The following is a 16,642-nucleotide window of genomic DNA, read 5'->3' on the forward strand; positions in this document are numbered from 1 at the left end:
AGAACGATATGCAGTTTTAATTTGATTATTTGGTAAGGGGCTGCACAAGTGGTAGGTGGAGCACTTTATCACTGGTTGTGCACTGATGTTGGTATATTCACATGTGAGTACAATGTACACCCACCTGCCACTTTATTAGGTACATCTGTTCAATTACTTGGTGACCACAAATTGCTTATCAGCCAATCAAATTGCAGCAACTCAATGCATTTAAGCATGTGGACATGGTGAAGATGACTTGCTGAAAACAAACAACAGAATGGGGAAGAAAGGGGATTTAAAACATTTGTTACCCCAACATTTCATATTCCTGATATGAGCCTGCTGTACCATGTACTTGTATGAAAAAGTATTCTGTTCTCTTTGTATTGCTTCCTTTGTGTGAAATCCTTGGCATTTCTGTCAGTCCCTCTGCTTTACTTTTCAAAAGTGACCACACTAAGGAGGAGAGCACAGCGTGGTCAGTTCTCTAGGTATGCTGGGAACTTGGTGTGCTCTCCTCCAAAAATCAAACTTGTCCTGTCAGCTAAGAACAGGAAACTGAGGCTACAATTTGCACAGGCTCACCAAAAATTGGATAATAGAAGATTGGAAAAACATTGTCTGGTCTGATGGGTCTCAATTTCAGCTGCAACATTCAGATGATAGGTCAGAATTTGGCATAAACAACATGAAAGCATGGATCCATCCTGCCTTGTATCAACGGTTCAGGCTGGTGGTGGTTGTGTAATGGTGTGGGGGATATTTTCTTGGCACACTTTTGGCCCCTTAGTACCAATTGAGTACCAATTGAGCATTGTTTAAATGCTCTACCTGAGTATTGTTGCTAACCATGTCCATCCCTTTATGACTACAGTGTACCCATCTTCTGATGGCTACTAGCAGGATAATGCACCATGTCACAAAGCTCAAATCATCTCACCACTGGTTTCTTCAACATGACAATGAGGTCTCCACAGTCATCAGATCTCAATCCAATAGAGCACCTTTGGAAAGTAGTGGAGATTTGCATTATGGATGTACAGCCGACAAATCTGCAGCAACTGCGTGATGCTATCATGTCAATATGGACCAAAATCTCTGGGGAATGTTTCCAACAGCTTGTTGAATCTACGTCATGAAGAATTAAAGCCAGTTCTGAAGGAAAAAGGGGGCCAACCCAGCACTAACAAGGCCCAGATAGCAAGCAATTGAGCCAAAGGTTTGAAAATGACGTGCTAAGCTATTGCTAGACTTGCCAGGCTTCACAAATTTGTTGCACAATTGCAGCAAGTTCGCATTGCATGACTCCAGATCAATTTTCTTTGCGAACATTCTGCAAGTCTGCTGCAAGTTCTGGTTCAGTTATGCAATAGTCTGTTCTGTTGTGCAATAGTCATCCCACCACAGGGGTCACTGTGACTTGCAGAGCTCTTGCTGTAGACTCACCACTGTCTGCAACTTTGCTCTTGCTATTGAAAATTTGCTACAAATTGGAAAAGTGTCAACTAGAACTTGTGCTTCAAGCGCTCTGTAAGTGTACAGCTTGTCAGTGAAAATATACAGCAACTTAGACAAATTTGTGGCAAGTTATCTTTGCTATCTGGGGGTGTACCTAATAAAGTGGCCAGTGAGTGTATTGTTTATATGTTTATTTCCATTTATTTATAAAATACTTCACTATATGAGCTTCCTTTGGGTTTCACATGTGATGAATTCTTTAAATTCACTCCCGAGATGGCCTATGGACTAAGGCAGTGGTCCTCAACCCTGGCCTACAGGGCCCACTAACAGGCCAGATTTTCAAGATAACTGAAATACATCCCAGGTGATATCATTTGCTGCTCAGTGATTGCAGTATTCTAGTCTGCATCTCCCCAAGGTAATACTTAAAATCTGGCCTGTTAGTGGGCCCTGAGGACCGGAGTTGAGGACCACTGGACTAAGGGATTTGTAGTGTGCATAGAGTAGTACACCTTAGCTTTTGTTCAGCAGCGGGTGATCCTTCTGATGAGATCCAGGGAAATGCTTAGGATTCCAGATCTCAGAAGTAGTTGCACCAGCATCTCGCAGGAAAACAGGAAATGAGAGAATCTCTCCAATGGGGACACAGGCGAAGATAAAAACACACAGGGATGGTTAGGATCCCTGCCAACACCTTTTTTCTGTCTCCATGTATGTTGGTGAAATTCCTCTTCACTTCCTGTCCCAAAAATAACAGCTCTTGGGACAGTGAGAGGAAATTTCCCCAGCAATAAAATAAATCTTACGCCAACTCTAACCCCTTATTTAAAAAAAAAAAAATAGAAGTTGTTTACAACTATTTACAAACCTCAAAAAAAAATCTTTATTGGCCTTACTAATTGTAAAAAAATAGAAACAGACATTACCTGTGTCCTTGCAAGGTGTTAGAGGGAAGAAATCTGTAATTTTCATAAGCCCGTCAAAGATTCGAAAACCAAAGCCTTGAAAAAAAAACAAATGTAAGTAATCAGTAAACTTGGATCTCTTATCGGTTTTTAACAAGCAAAAGTAATGAGTATGAGTAATCTATTTTACTTAATGGCAAACCTTTGATTCTACACGTTTTACAAGACATATTATTTAGTCATTTAAAGTGATCCTGCCACAGATCTTCAAATAAAATACAGCTGTTTCCTGTGAAAAAAACAATATATATATAGGTCTTCTGGTGCTCGCACCACAAAATGCTGCTCTGCTAATCAGGAATTGGCTCCCTGGTTCCTCCTACTGACTTCCATGTCATTGCGGGGACAATAATGATGATGAAAGAACCAGTGAGAACTGCAAGAGACTTAAGGTATTGTCCCCACTGAAAGTGCCCATTTTCCTGCAGACTTTGAAGGACAATTCCTAATAAATGGCAGCACTGGCATCAGGAGAGTTAAAATCTCAATATTTTTGTTCTGTTTAGGGTTATTACTGAGAGTGAAAGGGTAAGAAAATGCCAAATTTTGGGTTGTTGTCAGAACAGGAACACTAGTTCTGGTGACCCTGGTAACAGCCAGGGATTCCATCATTTTGGTGGGATTTGTTTTCACTTCCTGTTTTGGCTATAGGGAAGGAAATTAAGGTAATCTTCCCTATAGGACACAGGTTCCCAAAAAAAAAAAAAAAACTGACAGGGGTTATAATCCTCCTTAAAAGCTCATTTACACTTGCTTCAAAATGTGGTATTTGACACGCTTTTTAAAGCACTCTAAATGCCAATAAAAGCACCTGTCACTAAATAAAATAATTAGCTTACAGTCCTGTTCGCACGTTGCATTTGCTCAAAAAAATTATACCCCATGTTGCTTTCTTGGTGCCTTAAAGCATCTCCGAAGCCTCCATAGAAGTCTATGACAAAGCTCGCTAACAGCACCTGCAGCTTTTGAGGGGCTTTAATTCAGAGTTAGCTTTGCTTTGTTTTGGAGGTATTGTAGGTATGGGATATCCCAGGAAGCCAACAAGTGAACCAAAAATATGTTATTTACAGTTACTTCCAGTTCATGTGTATAATGTATATTCTGGAAGTGTCTGGTGATGTCACATCTGGTGTGCAGCATGGAGCAGCAAGAAGGTGAGTGGGGTCTGGACTGGAGCGAAGCAACTAGCAGACGGCACTCATGGTGTGCAACATGGGAACATTATACCAGATTGTAAGCAGGAATGAGAGGAAAAAATGAGAGGTCGAGGATCAGCAGAGTTGGGAGACAGGAGCAGGTGAAACTAGCAATGTCATGTGGTGGGCAGCGTGGGAGCAAAAAAGTGGGAGGTGAACAGGGACCAGAGAGAGAGCAGGATTATCAAACCTGGGGTTTTCCACTGAGTGGGGGATCAGCAGGTCTGGGGGTACCACTGAGTGGGGCATCAGCAGAGCTGAGCGTACTACTGAGCAAGGGATCTGCTGAATGATGGTACTAATAAGTTGGGGATCTTCCGAATGATGGTTACAATAAGCTGGGGATCTGCTGAGTGGGGGTACTACTGAGCTTGGGTTCTACTGAGCCCCTTTAAAACAAATAGAAAATCCACACACACACGTGGTAGGCACTTTATACATTATCCAGCTCTGCACTTTTCCCATAAACTGCTTAAGAGAAGATACTGGAAACCAAGTAGAAAACCAAGGATGTTCAGATGCCAGTAGTCGCCAGTGTGACCAGCCCACCACCACGGTTGGAGATTTTACGCTTACCAAAAGTTGTGGACCCAGGTACCTTATAGTAAATGGGTAATACAGGCAAGGATGATCACCAAAAATATAGGGACCCTAATGACTCAGGAATCTTCATTCGAGATGCGTCACCACATTTCTGGTAGGGTTGAACTTCCTCTTTGGTAAACTATGTCTCGAGGTTTAAGCCAGTATGTAAGACAAGCCAAATAGTCGCACATAGTGTTAAACCACTTAAAACATATTTATTTAAAAGTACAGAACACTTACAGGAATCTGCAGGTTAACAGCTTATGTAGCATTGGAATGATTACAGGCAGGAAAGAATACCGTGATGTGTTTAGTCATACATGACATCCTCATAGGGCTAAAAGCCCCTTCTGATCATTCCATATATATATATACTGTAAGTTCATATCATCACAGAAATTTACAGCACCTGTGTGCAGCAGCCTCATAGCAGTGCTGAATGCTCATCACACCATCAAAATGGCGCCGGCGTGCATGTCAAGCCTCGGTTTTACTAGAAAACCAAGCCTTGATCTGAATACCAAATCGGCGCGCGCTCAGAACCTTCATCTCACAGTCAAGTCAGTACTAGCATACATGTCAGGCTGCGGTTTCCCTGGAGGGGGGAAACCAAGCCTCCATCAGGATGTCAAATCGGCACGCAGCATTAAACTCCCTATTCCAGCAAGCGCCCGTCCAATCATCCAGCAGAAAGCCGCCCACACGTTGGCAAATATAAACAAAAACAGTAAGCACCAGGAACAAAGTCTCACACTGACGAAGCCCAACTGTTCACCAAGGCTCGCACATAAAACATGAACAAAATACTTAATAATTTTCATAATGTACATAGATATCTATGGGTATTGAACCAATATCAATGTTATAGTGAATATGGTATTATAAAAAAATATTACAAATAAAAATATTATACAAATAAAAATCACAGAAAAAGAGGAAGAGGAACGAATAAAATCATTGTGAACAGAATAGATATGTGTAGTATTAACCCCAATCTCATTTTAAAGAGCTAAATCAAGAAGAATTGATAAATGCATTAATGTCCCACTCCACATTTAACCCGTGTTGTGAGACTTAAGCACATATATCCATTACGTTTCAAGGTGTGAAACTCCTTACAAATATCTAAAGAATAACATATTTGTATTAGATTGGTGACATTTATTACTACAGCTTTCACCATTTCACAGTTCATGTGATATACGTTTATATCTTGTTTATAACTTGTATATTGACATTTAATTAATCACATTTTTGTGTCACATTACACTATATCCCACTATGGATGTATTTGAATACAGGGCTGCCAGAACTTTCACTTCAGAAGGGAATATTTTAGAAAGAGAAATCATACCTTGTGCCCTTGGCCCCAAGGGTCCTTCTCATGTATTACCTTCCTAAGGTACACAAAAATCCCACTCGTCCACCTGGTCGCCCAATAGTGAGTGGTATTGATTCTATTACCTCTAGAATTGGGAGATACATTGACTTCTATCTTCTAAATCTTTATAGGAGACGGTTTAAATTTTTTTACGGATTACCAGTTTAGAGTTACAGTGGAGGTCTTGGGCTAGAATTGTTGTTCTCACTTTAACGTTCGCAGTGATTCCTCACATGTTATGGATTGAAAATCGTTTTCATATGTGGCCGTGACATACGCATGCATTCGCTTCTGCGTGCGAGCATGCGGGGACGGAGGCACTTTACATTTTTTTTATTGTTTATTTTATTTTTTATTTTTACACTTTCCCTTTCATTTTTTTTATCACTTTTATTCCTATTACAAGTAATGTAATAGGAATAGTGAATGACAGGTCCTCTTTATGGGGAGATCTGGGGTCAATAAGACCTCAGATCTCTCCTACAGGCTAGAAAGCCTGGAATAAAAAAAAGATCTTGGCTATTCAGCCAACATCAGTGCAGTATTGAAAACTGCCAAGCCGTGCGTGACGTTATCAAATATCTGGTCCTCGCATTCTCTATGGTAAACTTCCGCCACAGGCCAGAGGGCGCCGGAGGGAAGCTGGAGGAGGGATGTCCCCTCCCACCGCCTGTAAGAACGATCAAGCAGCTGAACAGCAGCTATGATTGTTCTTATGGTGAAGGGAATCGCCGGCTGAAAAAAAATGATATCTGAATAATGCCTGCAGCTGCAGGCATCATTCAGATATCCCCACTTAAAGCCAGGAACATCAAAGGCTACTCGAAAGGATTAATCCTAAAGGGGCATTGCTTATTGGTAACCACTGATGTTGCCTCCCTTTATACATGCATTCCCCATTCTTTAGGATTTGAAGCTGTAGAATATTTCCTGTCCATAGATACATCTGTTCCCCAGATTCAATTCGATTTTATTATGGAATTACTCCTGTTTGCCACTGGACATAATTATTTTTGGTTCAATGGGAAGTTTTATTTACAACAAAGAGGAGTAGCCATGGGAGCTAAGTTTGCTCCTAGCTTAGCCAATCTATTTATGGCTAAGTGGGAGGAGGATGTAGTCTACTCTTTGGCTAGGCCAGAACTAGCCCTTTGGGTTAGATATATAGACGACATTCTCCTCCTATGGAGAGAGGACCGCACAACATCAGACAATTTTATGTCCCAACCAAATTCCAACGATCGTGGAATTAGTTTATCATATGAAGTTGGAAATCAGTGTATACATTTCCTCGATTTAGAAATTTTATTAGTGAATAACAAGTTGATCACTAATACTTACTTTAAGAGCACAGATCCAAACTCATATTTGCCCACCGATAGATGTCACCATCAAGCGTGGCTTCGCTCGGTCCCTGGAGTCAGTTTGTTAGACTTCGTCGTAACTGTACCCAAGGTTCGGATTTTCAGAGACAAGCTCGGGTTTTGAAACAGAGATTCTTATCAAAGGGTTATAACCCTATCGATCTGGATGCTGAGATCACTAGAGCCTCCAATTTAAATAGGAATAGACCTCTATTAGACAAACCCAAAGTGACCAACAATACTTTTTCGAGGTGGCCGTTTTCAACAGGGTTCTTTATTAAACACAGACAGATTAAAACTATTTTTAATAAACATTGTGATGTGCTAAAGAACGATCGGGTTCTTGGTCCGTCACTTCCTGAGAGGTGAAATTTAGAGGAGCTCCCTCTCTTAGGGGGAAAGTCGCTCCCAATGTAATTAATCTGCCCATTAAACCGTCTTTCTTTCACAACATGAAAGGATATTACCCCTGTAGAAAATGTAATGTCTTTAGTCATAATATAAACTTTGGTAGGAAGGTGGAGTCATTTGGTATATCCTATTAAACATTTCTCTACATGTGCCACTAAAAACATAGTGCACTTATTAACCTGTCCTAAGCAATGTTTTAAGCAATATTTGAGACGTACCATTCGTTCTTTTTCAGAAGAGAGTAAATTAACATATTGCTAACATTAAGAAGGGTAAAACCGCACATAGTGTCCCTAAACACTATTTACAATATCATAATAAAGACCCCACTGGCACTTGTTTCCAAATTATAGATAATTTTATGGCCCCCTGGAGAGGAGGTTCTACTAAGAGGGGAGTTTCACGCCTCGAATCGTACTGCATATATGTGCACGGCTGGACATTAATTCCTTTTTTAATTCTTCTTGATTTAGCTCTTTAAAATGGGATTGGGGTTGATACTACACATATCTATTCTGTTCACAATGATTTTATTCGTTCCTCTTCCTCTTTTTCTGTGATTTTTATTTGTATTTTATTTTCATTTTTAATATTTTTTTATAATACCATATTCACTATAACACTGATATTGGTTCAATACCCATAGATATCTATGTACATTATGAAAATTATTTAGTATTTTGTTCATGTTTTTTTGTGTGAGCCTTGGTGAACAGTTGGGCTTCGGTCAGTGTGATGCTTTGTTTCTGGTTCTCACTGTTTTTGTTTATATTAGCCAATGTGTGGGCAGCTTTCTACTGGATGATTGGACAGGCGCTTGCTAGAATAGGGAGTTTTATTTGACATCCAGATGGAGGCTTGGTTTCCCTCTTCCAGGGAAACTGCAGCCCGACATGCACGCTAGTACTGACTTGACGGTGTGATGAACGTTCTGAGCGTGCGCCGATTCAATAACTTCTGGTAAGTGTTTCCAGTATCTTCTCTTAAGCACTTGGGATTGCAGATTTGTTTTTGGATTTTCCCACTTCAAACTTGTGGACTGTTTTATGAACTTTATTTCATATATTTTTTCACGAGTCTATATATATATATGATCATTTTTATATATACATTATCCAGCCCTGCACTTTTTTAAATTTTATTTGTACACAATTTTTTTGTCTATTGTAGTGCTAGCAGATTTTTGTTTGTTAGCGGGGTGTTACATATTTGTAATCAATTATGGGTGGCAAGGCACTGTCAAAAGATCTCCGGCATAAAGTTGTGGACAGGCACAATTCAGGAGAAGGATACAAAAAGATTTCAAAGGCTTTATCAATGCCTAGAAGCACAGTGAAGTCTATTATTAAGAAGTGGAAGGTATTTGGTACAACAGAAACCCTCCCTGGATTAGGACATTACTCCAAACTGGATGAAGAAGCCAGGAGGAAACTGGCCAGGAAGGCTACCAAGAGGCCTACAGCAACTCTGAAGCAGTTGCAAGAATTTATGACAAAGTGTGGTCATTGTGTGCATGTGAGAACAAATTCACCACAAATGTAGCTTGTATGGGAAGGGTGCAAGAAAAAAAAGTCAATTCTTAATAAAGGCCACATGCAATCCCGACTGAGCTTTGCCAAAACGGCCCTTGAAGATTCTAAGGCCACATGGAAAAAGGTGTTATGATTAGATGAGATTAAATTAAATTTTTTGACTGCAACACCAAATTATATTTGTGGTGGAAATCAAATACAGCTCACCATCCAAATAATACCATTCCTATAGTAAAGCATGGAGATGGTAATATCCTGTTATGGGGGTGTTTCTCTGCAGCAGGGACTGGACACACTTGTATAAAGTACTCGAAACCCATATTTGAGTAAAAGTACAAGTGCTCGATCAAAAAGTGACTTAAGTAGAAGTGGAAGTGCTCTATCAAAAAGTGACCCTTAGTAGAAGTACTAAAGTATTCAACATTTTTTGTACCTAAGTATTGCAAGTAGTTTTTTTTTTTTTTTTAATTTTGCTACTCAAGTACTGAAAGTAAAAGTACCAGTAGTTTTAAAAAAAATGCTACTCAAGTACTGAAAGTAAAAGTACAAGTACTGTGTTATGTAGTTATTAAAGAAAGAAGTCAAAAGTTTGAACATCATATTGTTTTTTATTATTTCAAATGATTAACCTAAAGGACAATCACAATTCCTTTGGCTGTAACTTTTTGTAAACAAAAACAGATAAAGTATGTCCCTCCCTTTCTCCTTTAAAGCATCCCTCCTTCTCTTCCCTGCATGTTTTTTTTTTCTCCACAGCTTATTGGTGCGCAAAATCAAAAATAAACCAATGTGATATACAACAATATATTCCAATAACGAAATAAAGGAAGAGTGTATGAAATCAAAATCAATAAAAAGTCCATATATATATATAATGTCATAATACCATATGTATGTGACAAAACAAGATGAATATATTTTCAAAGGTGCAGGAATCAAACAGGTGCTATTCCAAATAATAGGTGCAGACTCCCACCACCTTGTGGATTTCCCCCTTAACCGGCAGATGAAGGTAAGTGCAAAATAATATCCAAATAGACTCTTCCAGTGAAACAAATTTGCAAAACCTGTGCTCTCAACTTCCAGTGAAAAAAGCAAAATCAGCCTCTTTCCAGAAATAAGGTCTATGTACGCTTGTGACTCTCCTTGGTTGGGGGACGTTCTCTTTCCCCTTAACAGCAGATATGTAGACCATTTTATTTATACATACAGTAGCATTTATTTTCGTATGCGCTGATTTACACATGACATTATACAAATTTTTTTGAACTTCATGAAACCTGCCATCTACTGTTCTGGCAGTGGTAATTTTTATAATTGTAACGAGTAACTATGCAGCACAAAAAAAAAATATTGGAGTAGAAGTATTGAAATCATCGAAAAAATGTAGTGAAGTAAAAGTGGAAGTAGGAGAAAAAAAATCTACTCCAGGAAAGTACAGATACCGCCTTTTGGTACTTAAGTACAGTAGTGAATTAGTTCTACTTAGTTACTATACATCTCTGGGACTGGAGCACTTGTCATGATAGAAGAAAAATACCATCAAATTCTTGAGGAAAATATTCTGCCCTCTGCCAGAAAGTTGTCACTGGGAAGAAGGTTTACCTTCCATCATGACAATGACCCAAAGCACACAGCAAAAATTACCACACAGTGGTTGAAGGAGATAAAAGGTGAATGTCCTTACATGGCCTAGTCAACTCAGAGTCCAAACTTAAGGCCCATACACAGGAAAAGAAAAATGGAAGTAAAATTTCGTCCAACGATCTACCAATTTTGTATCGTTAGTATAGTTCTTTCGACAGCCAATTACTAATTTTTGGTTGACAAAAACTGAATGTGCAGACTATAAAATGCTTATCGTACGTGAACACAACGTCCAGTTTTCGCCCGAAAAAAATCTTAAGAGCAAGACTACGCATGCTTGGAAACAAAAGAATACATACAAAACAATGCAATACATGACATCACTTCTGAAGTTGAATTCTGCTGTATGAGAATTTTTGTATGAAAGTAAAAAACAGACGAAAATTTGTCCGATATTCTAATCGTGTGTACGAGGCTTTAAACCCCATTCAAAAATCTGTGGAATGACTTGAAGACTGCAGTCCACAAACAGTCATCATCAAATTTAATTGAACTTGAGCGGTTCTACAAAGAAGAGTGGGCAAATATTGGAAAGTCAAGATGTGCAAAGTTAGTAGAGACATCCCAATAGAGAAAGCCTGGAATTAAAGCAAAAGGTGGTACTTTTTTTTAACTTAGTGATTCTGTTTTTTTTTTTTTTTTAATTCTGACATGTTGGTGTTATACAGTAAGTAATAAGTAGAGTAAATACAGCTGGATAAAACAAAAACAGTGTCTGTCTTCATTTCAGACTGCAAAGCAACAAAATGTGATTTTTTTAAAGGGGGTGGGGTGATACTTTTCTGTACCCACTGTAGATGTGATGGCTGTATTCAGGCTTTTTTTTTTTATTTCTTTTACCTGGTGATCCTATCAGTAACACACCTCCTGCTTGAGGGTGTCTACATTCCAGTAGAGTAGTAAAGCAGGTACCTTTTGAACAGCAGCATTGTCTGTTGTGGGGGAGGGTAGTGTTAGACTAGTAAATTTATATGACCCTGACTAACAAACTGAAGCTGAATTCCAGCTAACACTTTTTAACCACTTCAGCTCTTAAAGGTTTACCCCCCTTAATGATCAGGCCATTTTTTGCGATACAGCACTGCGTTACTTTAACTGATCACTGCGCAGTCATGCGAGGTTGTACCCAAATAAATATGATGACCTTTTTTTCCACAAATAAAAGTTTATTTTGGTGGTATTTGATCACCTCTGCGGTTTTTATTTTTTTGTGCTATAAACACAAAAAGACTGACAATTTTGAAACCCCCCCCCCCCCCCCCCAAAAAAAACAATATTTTTTACTTTCTGCTATAAAACACATCCAATAAAAAATTGTAAAAAATCTAATTTCTTCATTAATTTAGGCCAAAATGTATTCTGCTACATATTTCAGGTAAAAAAAATCCCAATAAGCATATATTGATTGGTTTGCTCAAAAGTTAAAGCGTCTACAAACTATGGGATATTTTTTATAACATTTTTGTTTATTTATTTATTTTTTACTAGTAATGGCGGTGATCAGCTAGTGGAACATCGACATTGAGGTGGACAAATCGGACACTAAGTCCCGGTTCACATTTGTGCGATGCGGTAACGCTGCGAATATGCACCGTGATCCCGCATCGCATCCGCACCTCTGGCAGTTCACACTGCCATATGCGATACGCAGGGGGTGTCAATTAAAAGTTAACAACACCCCCAGTTGCAATCGCAAAAATGCGATCCGATTCTGCTGCGGATAAAAAAAAGGGTCAGGTGCTGAAATTTGCACCGCACATGAGATCGCATGCAATTTATGATCGCACTAAAGTGAACCGGGGCTTAGTGACACTTTTTGGGGACCAGTGACACCAATACAGTGATCAGTGCTAAAAAATACTGTACTAATGACATTGGCAGGGAAGGGGTTAACATCAGGGGCGATCAAAGGGTTAAATGTGTCCCTAGGGGGTGCTTGCTAACTGTGGGGGAGGTGCTTGTACTGTAAGAAGACATAGATCTGTGTTCTTGCTTAGCAAGAACACAGGATCTCTGTCTTTCCTTGTCACAGAATGGCAATCTGCCTTGTTTACAAAGACAGACCGCAGTTCTGCCTCTGATGGGAACGATCGGCGGCTCCCGGCAGACATCAGGTCTGCCGGACCTGCTGATTGGCTCCTTCTGTGTCCAATAGCAGCGGTCGCTGGCAGTGCGTGTGTGCGCCGGACGAGGTGATCTCGTACAGGTACATAATTTCGCCCGTAGAAGCTGCCACCCCGCAGCATACATACGTGGGGTGGTAAGCAAGTGGTTAACCACTTCTGGACCGGAAGATTTTCCCCCTTAATGACCAAGCCATATTTTGCGATTCGGCACTGCATTATTTTAACGGACAATTGCACGGTTGTGCGACGCTGTACCCAAATAACATTTATGTCCTTTTTTTCCCCCAAATGGAGCTTTCTTTCGGAGGTATTTGATCACCTGTGCGATTTTTATTTTTTGCGCTATAAACAAAAAAGTGCGACAATTCTGAAAAAAAAACAAAAAAAAACACAAAACTATATTTTTCACTTTCTACTGTATGACATTCCCCAAAAAAAAAAATGTTAAAATCAAATTTTTTTTAACATTTTAGGCCAATTTCTTTTCTGCTACATATTTTTGGTAAAAAAAAATTGCAATAAGCGTATTTTGATTGGTTTGCGCAAAAGTTATCGCGTCTACTGACTACGGGAAAGATTTATGTCATTTTTATTGTTTTTGTTTTTTTACTAATAATGTCAGCGATCTGCGATTTTTAGTGGGACTGCGACATTGCGGCGGACAGATTGGACCCCTAACTGACATTTTTGACACTTTTGGGGGACCAGTGACATTACTACAGTAATCAGTGCTAAAAATATGCACTGTTACTGTAATAATGACACTGGCAGAGAAGGGGTTAACACTGTGGGTGATCAAGGGGTTAAATGTGAGCCTAGGGGAGTGATTCTAACTGTAGGGGGGTGTGGCTTGTGAAATGACCATAAAGACCTGTGTTCCTATATACAGTGGGTACGGAAAGTATTCAGACCCCCTTACATTTTTCACTCTTTGTTATATTGCAGCCATTTGCTAAAATCATTTAAGTTCATTCTTCTTCCTCATGAATGTACACATAGCACCCCATACTGACAGAAAAACACAGAATTGTTGACATTGTTGCAGATTTATTAAAAAAGAAAAACTGAAATATCACATGGTCCTAAGTATTCAGACCCTTTGCTCAGTATTTAGTAGAAGCCCCCTTTTGATCTAATACAGCCAGGAGTCTTTTTGGGAAAGATGCAACAAGTCTTTCACACCTGGATTTGGGGATCCTCTGCCATTCCTCCTTGCAGATCCTCTCCAGTTCTGTCAGGTTGGATGGTAAACGTTGGTGGACAGCCATTTTTAGGTCTCTCCAGAGATGCTCAATTGGGTTTAAGTCAGGGCTCTGGCTGGGCCATTCAAGAACAGTCACGGAGTTGTTGTGAAGCCACTCCTTCGTTATTTTAGCTGTGTGCTTAGGGTCATTGTCTTGTTGGAAGGTAAACCTTAGGCCCAGTCTGAGGTCCAGAGCACTCTGGAGAAGGTTTTTGTCCAGGATATCCCTGTACTTGGCCGCATTCATCTTTCCCTCGATTGCAACCAGTCGTCCTGTCCCTGCAGCTGAAAAACACCCCCACAGCATGATGCTGTCACCACCATGCTTCACTGTTGGGACTGTATTGGACAGGTGATGAGCAGTGCCTGGTTTTCTCCACACATACCGCTTAGAATTAAGGCCAAAAAGTTCTATTTTGGTCTCATCAGACCAGAGAATCTTATTTCTCACCATCTTGGAGTCCTTCAGGTGTTTTTTAGCAAACTCCATGCGGGCTTTCATGTGTCTTACACTGAGGAGAGGCTTCCGTCGGGCCACTCTGCCATAAAGCCCCGACTGGTGGAGGGCTGCAGTGATGGTTGACTTTCTACAACTTTCTCCCATCTCCTGACTGCATCACGGGAGCTCAGCCACAGTGATCTTTGGGTTCTTCTTTACCTCTCTCACCAAGGCTCTTCTCCCCGGATAGCTTAGTTTGGCCGGACGGCCAGCTCTAGGAAGGGTTCTGGTCATCTTAAACGTCTTCCATTTGAGGATTATGGAGGCCACTGTGCTCTTAGGAACCTTAAGTGCAGCAGAAATCTTTTTGTAACCTTGGCCAGATCTGTGCCTTGCCACAATTCTGTCTCTGAGCTCTTCAGGCAGTTCCTTTGACCTCATGATTCTCATTTGCTCTGACATGCATTGTGATCTGGAAGGTCTTATATAGACAGGTGTGTGGCTTTCCTAATCAAGTCCAATCAGTATAATCAAACACAGCTGGACTCAAATGAAGGTGTAGAACCATCTCAAGGATGATCAGAAGAAATGGAAAGCCCCTGAGTTAAATATATGAGTGTCACAGCAAAGGGTCTGAATACTTAGGACCATGTGATATTTCAGTTTTTCTTTTTTAATAAATCTGCAACAATGTCAACAATTCTGTGTTTTTCTGTCAGTATGGGGTGCTATGTGTACATTCATGAGGAAGAAGAATGAACTTAAATGATTTTAGCAAATGGCTGCAATATAACAAAGAGTGAAAAATTTAAGGGGGTCTGAATACTTTCCGTACCCACTGTAGAAGAATCACAGGGGCTCTGTGATCATTCCAGAGAGAAGAACGGTCAGCTGTGTTTACACGCTGTGTTTATCTCTCGCAGCGGGGAGCGTTCGCGGGTGTCAGGCGGCAATCGGAGCTGCAGGCGCGCGACCGACGTAGGTCTACGTCGTTTTGCGCAGGAGAGCCACAGGAGAGTAAATCGGCGTCTGGCGGTCGGGAACTGGTTAAACAGTTACAGCAGTTTTTTCCTTTTGGGATAAAGGTTTTACGTGAATTAATACAAGCCGGTCATTATTGGCACCCTTGTCAGTGGTCAATGGTTTGTCTCAACCCTCCAACTGCTATATTGTTGGCCAGCTTGGTGTGTTGTTGGAAGTTGAAAAATAACAGACATACTGGCAGGATCACCACCAGGTAAAAATAGAGGGAAAAAAAATTGAATGCAATCACATCTAAAGCCTCGTGCACACACGTTGAAAATCGGCAGGGAATTTTCGTCCGATGACCGATCTGACGATTTTCGGCTTGTTAGTATGATGCTTCTGACAACCGACTCCGACTTTTCGGCCGTGCAGGCTATATAATTTTTGTCCGCCGTCAAAACGCGGCCGATTTTCGTGCAGTCAGTACAGATTTCGAAAGGGAAAAATCTAATGAGCAAGAAAGGGCATGCTCAGAGAAGAAAGAACACAAAGAAAGCAAACCAACACATGACATCAATTCTGAAGTAGAATTTTGTTGGGCGAGAAAATTTGTGTGCAGTCTAGAGCACATTCCAACCAACAAAACACAACTCTGGACAAAAGACGGACGATTGGTCAGCCGATAATCGTTGCGTGTGTACTAGGCTTTAGAATTGGTGGGCAGCAATTTAATTTTGGGTTTAATTTGTAGATCAGTAACAGAGTCACTTTAACACTGAGTACATTGGAGTTAGAAATAGTACTAATATTGAGTAAACAATAGAATATCGTACAACTTGTACAAACTGTAACTTTTTTAATAACAGCTGGGCTACAGTAAGAACTAAGGCCTTTACTGCACAAATAGAATTCTCCACTTTGTTAAACATCTACACTAAAATACACTATACACAATATACTGAGCTACGTCCCTAAGAAGAAAAACCTCTAGAAAAAGCATTGACTATTTTCATTATGAATTTGCATATGTAACAAAAATCCCCCTTACCCAATAAACTTATGGTGTGAGCGTGAATGAGATCTGCTGAATGTCTTCGTATTTGAGATCTGGGGAATACACTGAACGGTTAGTTTCATTTTCCAAACACTGAGTCATGCAGCTGTTTTCCTTTAAACTAAAGAATCCACCCTGCAAAGGGCAGTCTCTTCCCACACAAACACTCTGCTGAATAGTCCTTGTTGTAGGACAGAAATAATTATTCTTATAATTTCTTAATGATCTCTGCACGGCTTATTGCTGAAAAAAATAATTTCTTGTTAATGCTGATTTTCTATATTCCTTAC

At 40.0% G+C, this 16,642-nt stretch overlaps 1 protein-coding gene across 1 annotated transcript in view; it reads right to left on the bottom strand.

Annotated features, from left to right (window-relative positions):
* LOC309568439 (uncharacterized protein) overlaps window positions 1-16,395 on the bottom strand; it is a 37,158-nt gene extending 20,763 nt beyond the window's left edge. Inside the window, exons 1-2 of the mRNA XM_082274107.1 lie at window positions 16,347-16,395; window positions 2,370-2,444 (exon numbers count right to left, since the gene is read on the bottom strand). Coding sequence (XP_082130233.1) covers window positions 2,370-2,415 — 46 coding nt within the window. The 5' untranslated portion in view covers window positions 2,416-2,444; window positions 16,347-16,395. The remainder of the gene's footprint in view (window positions 1-2,369; window positions 2,445-16,346) is intronic.
* Between the last annotated feature and the right edge of the window lie 247 nt (window positions 16,396-16,642).

This window comes from Pelophylax lessonae (genome assembly GCF_965119305.1).
Source record: "Pelophylax lessonae genome assembly, chromosome: 12".
Lineage (NCBI taxonomy): Eukaryota > Metazoa > Chordata > Amphibia > Anura > Ranidae > Pelophylax > Pelophylax lessonae.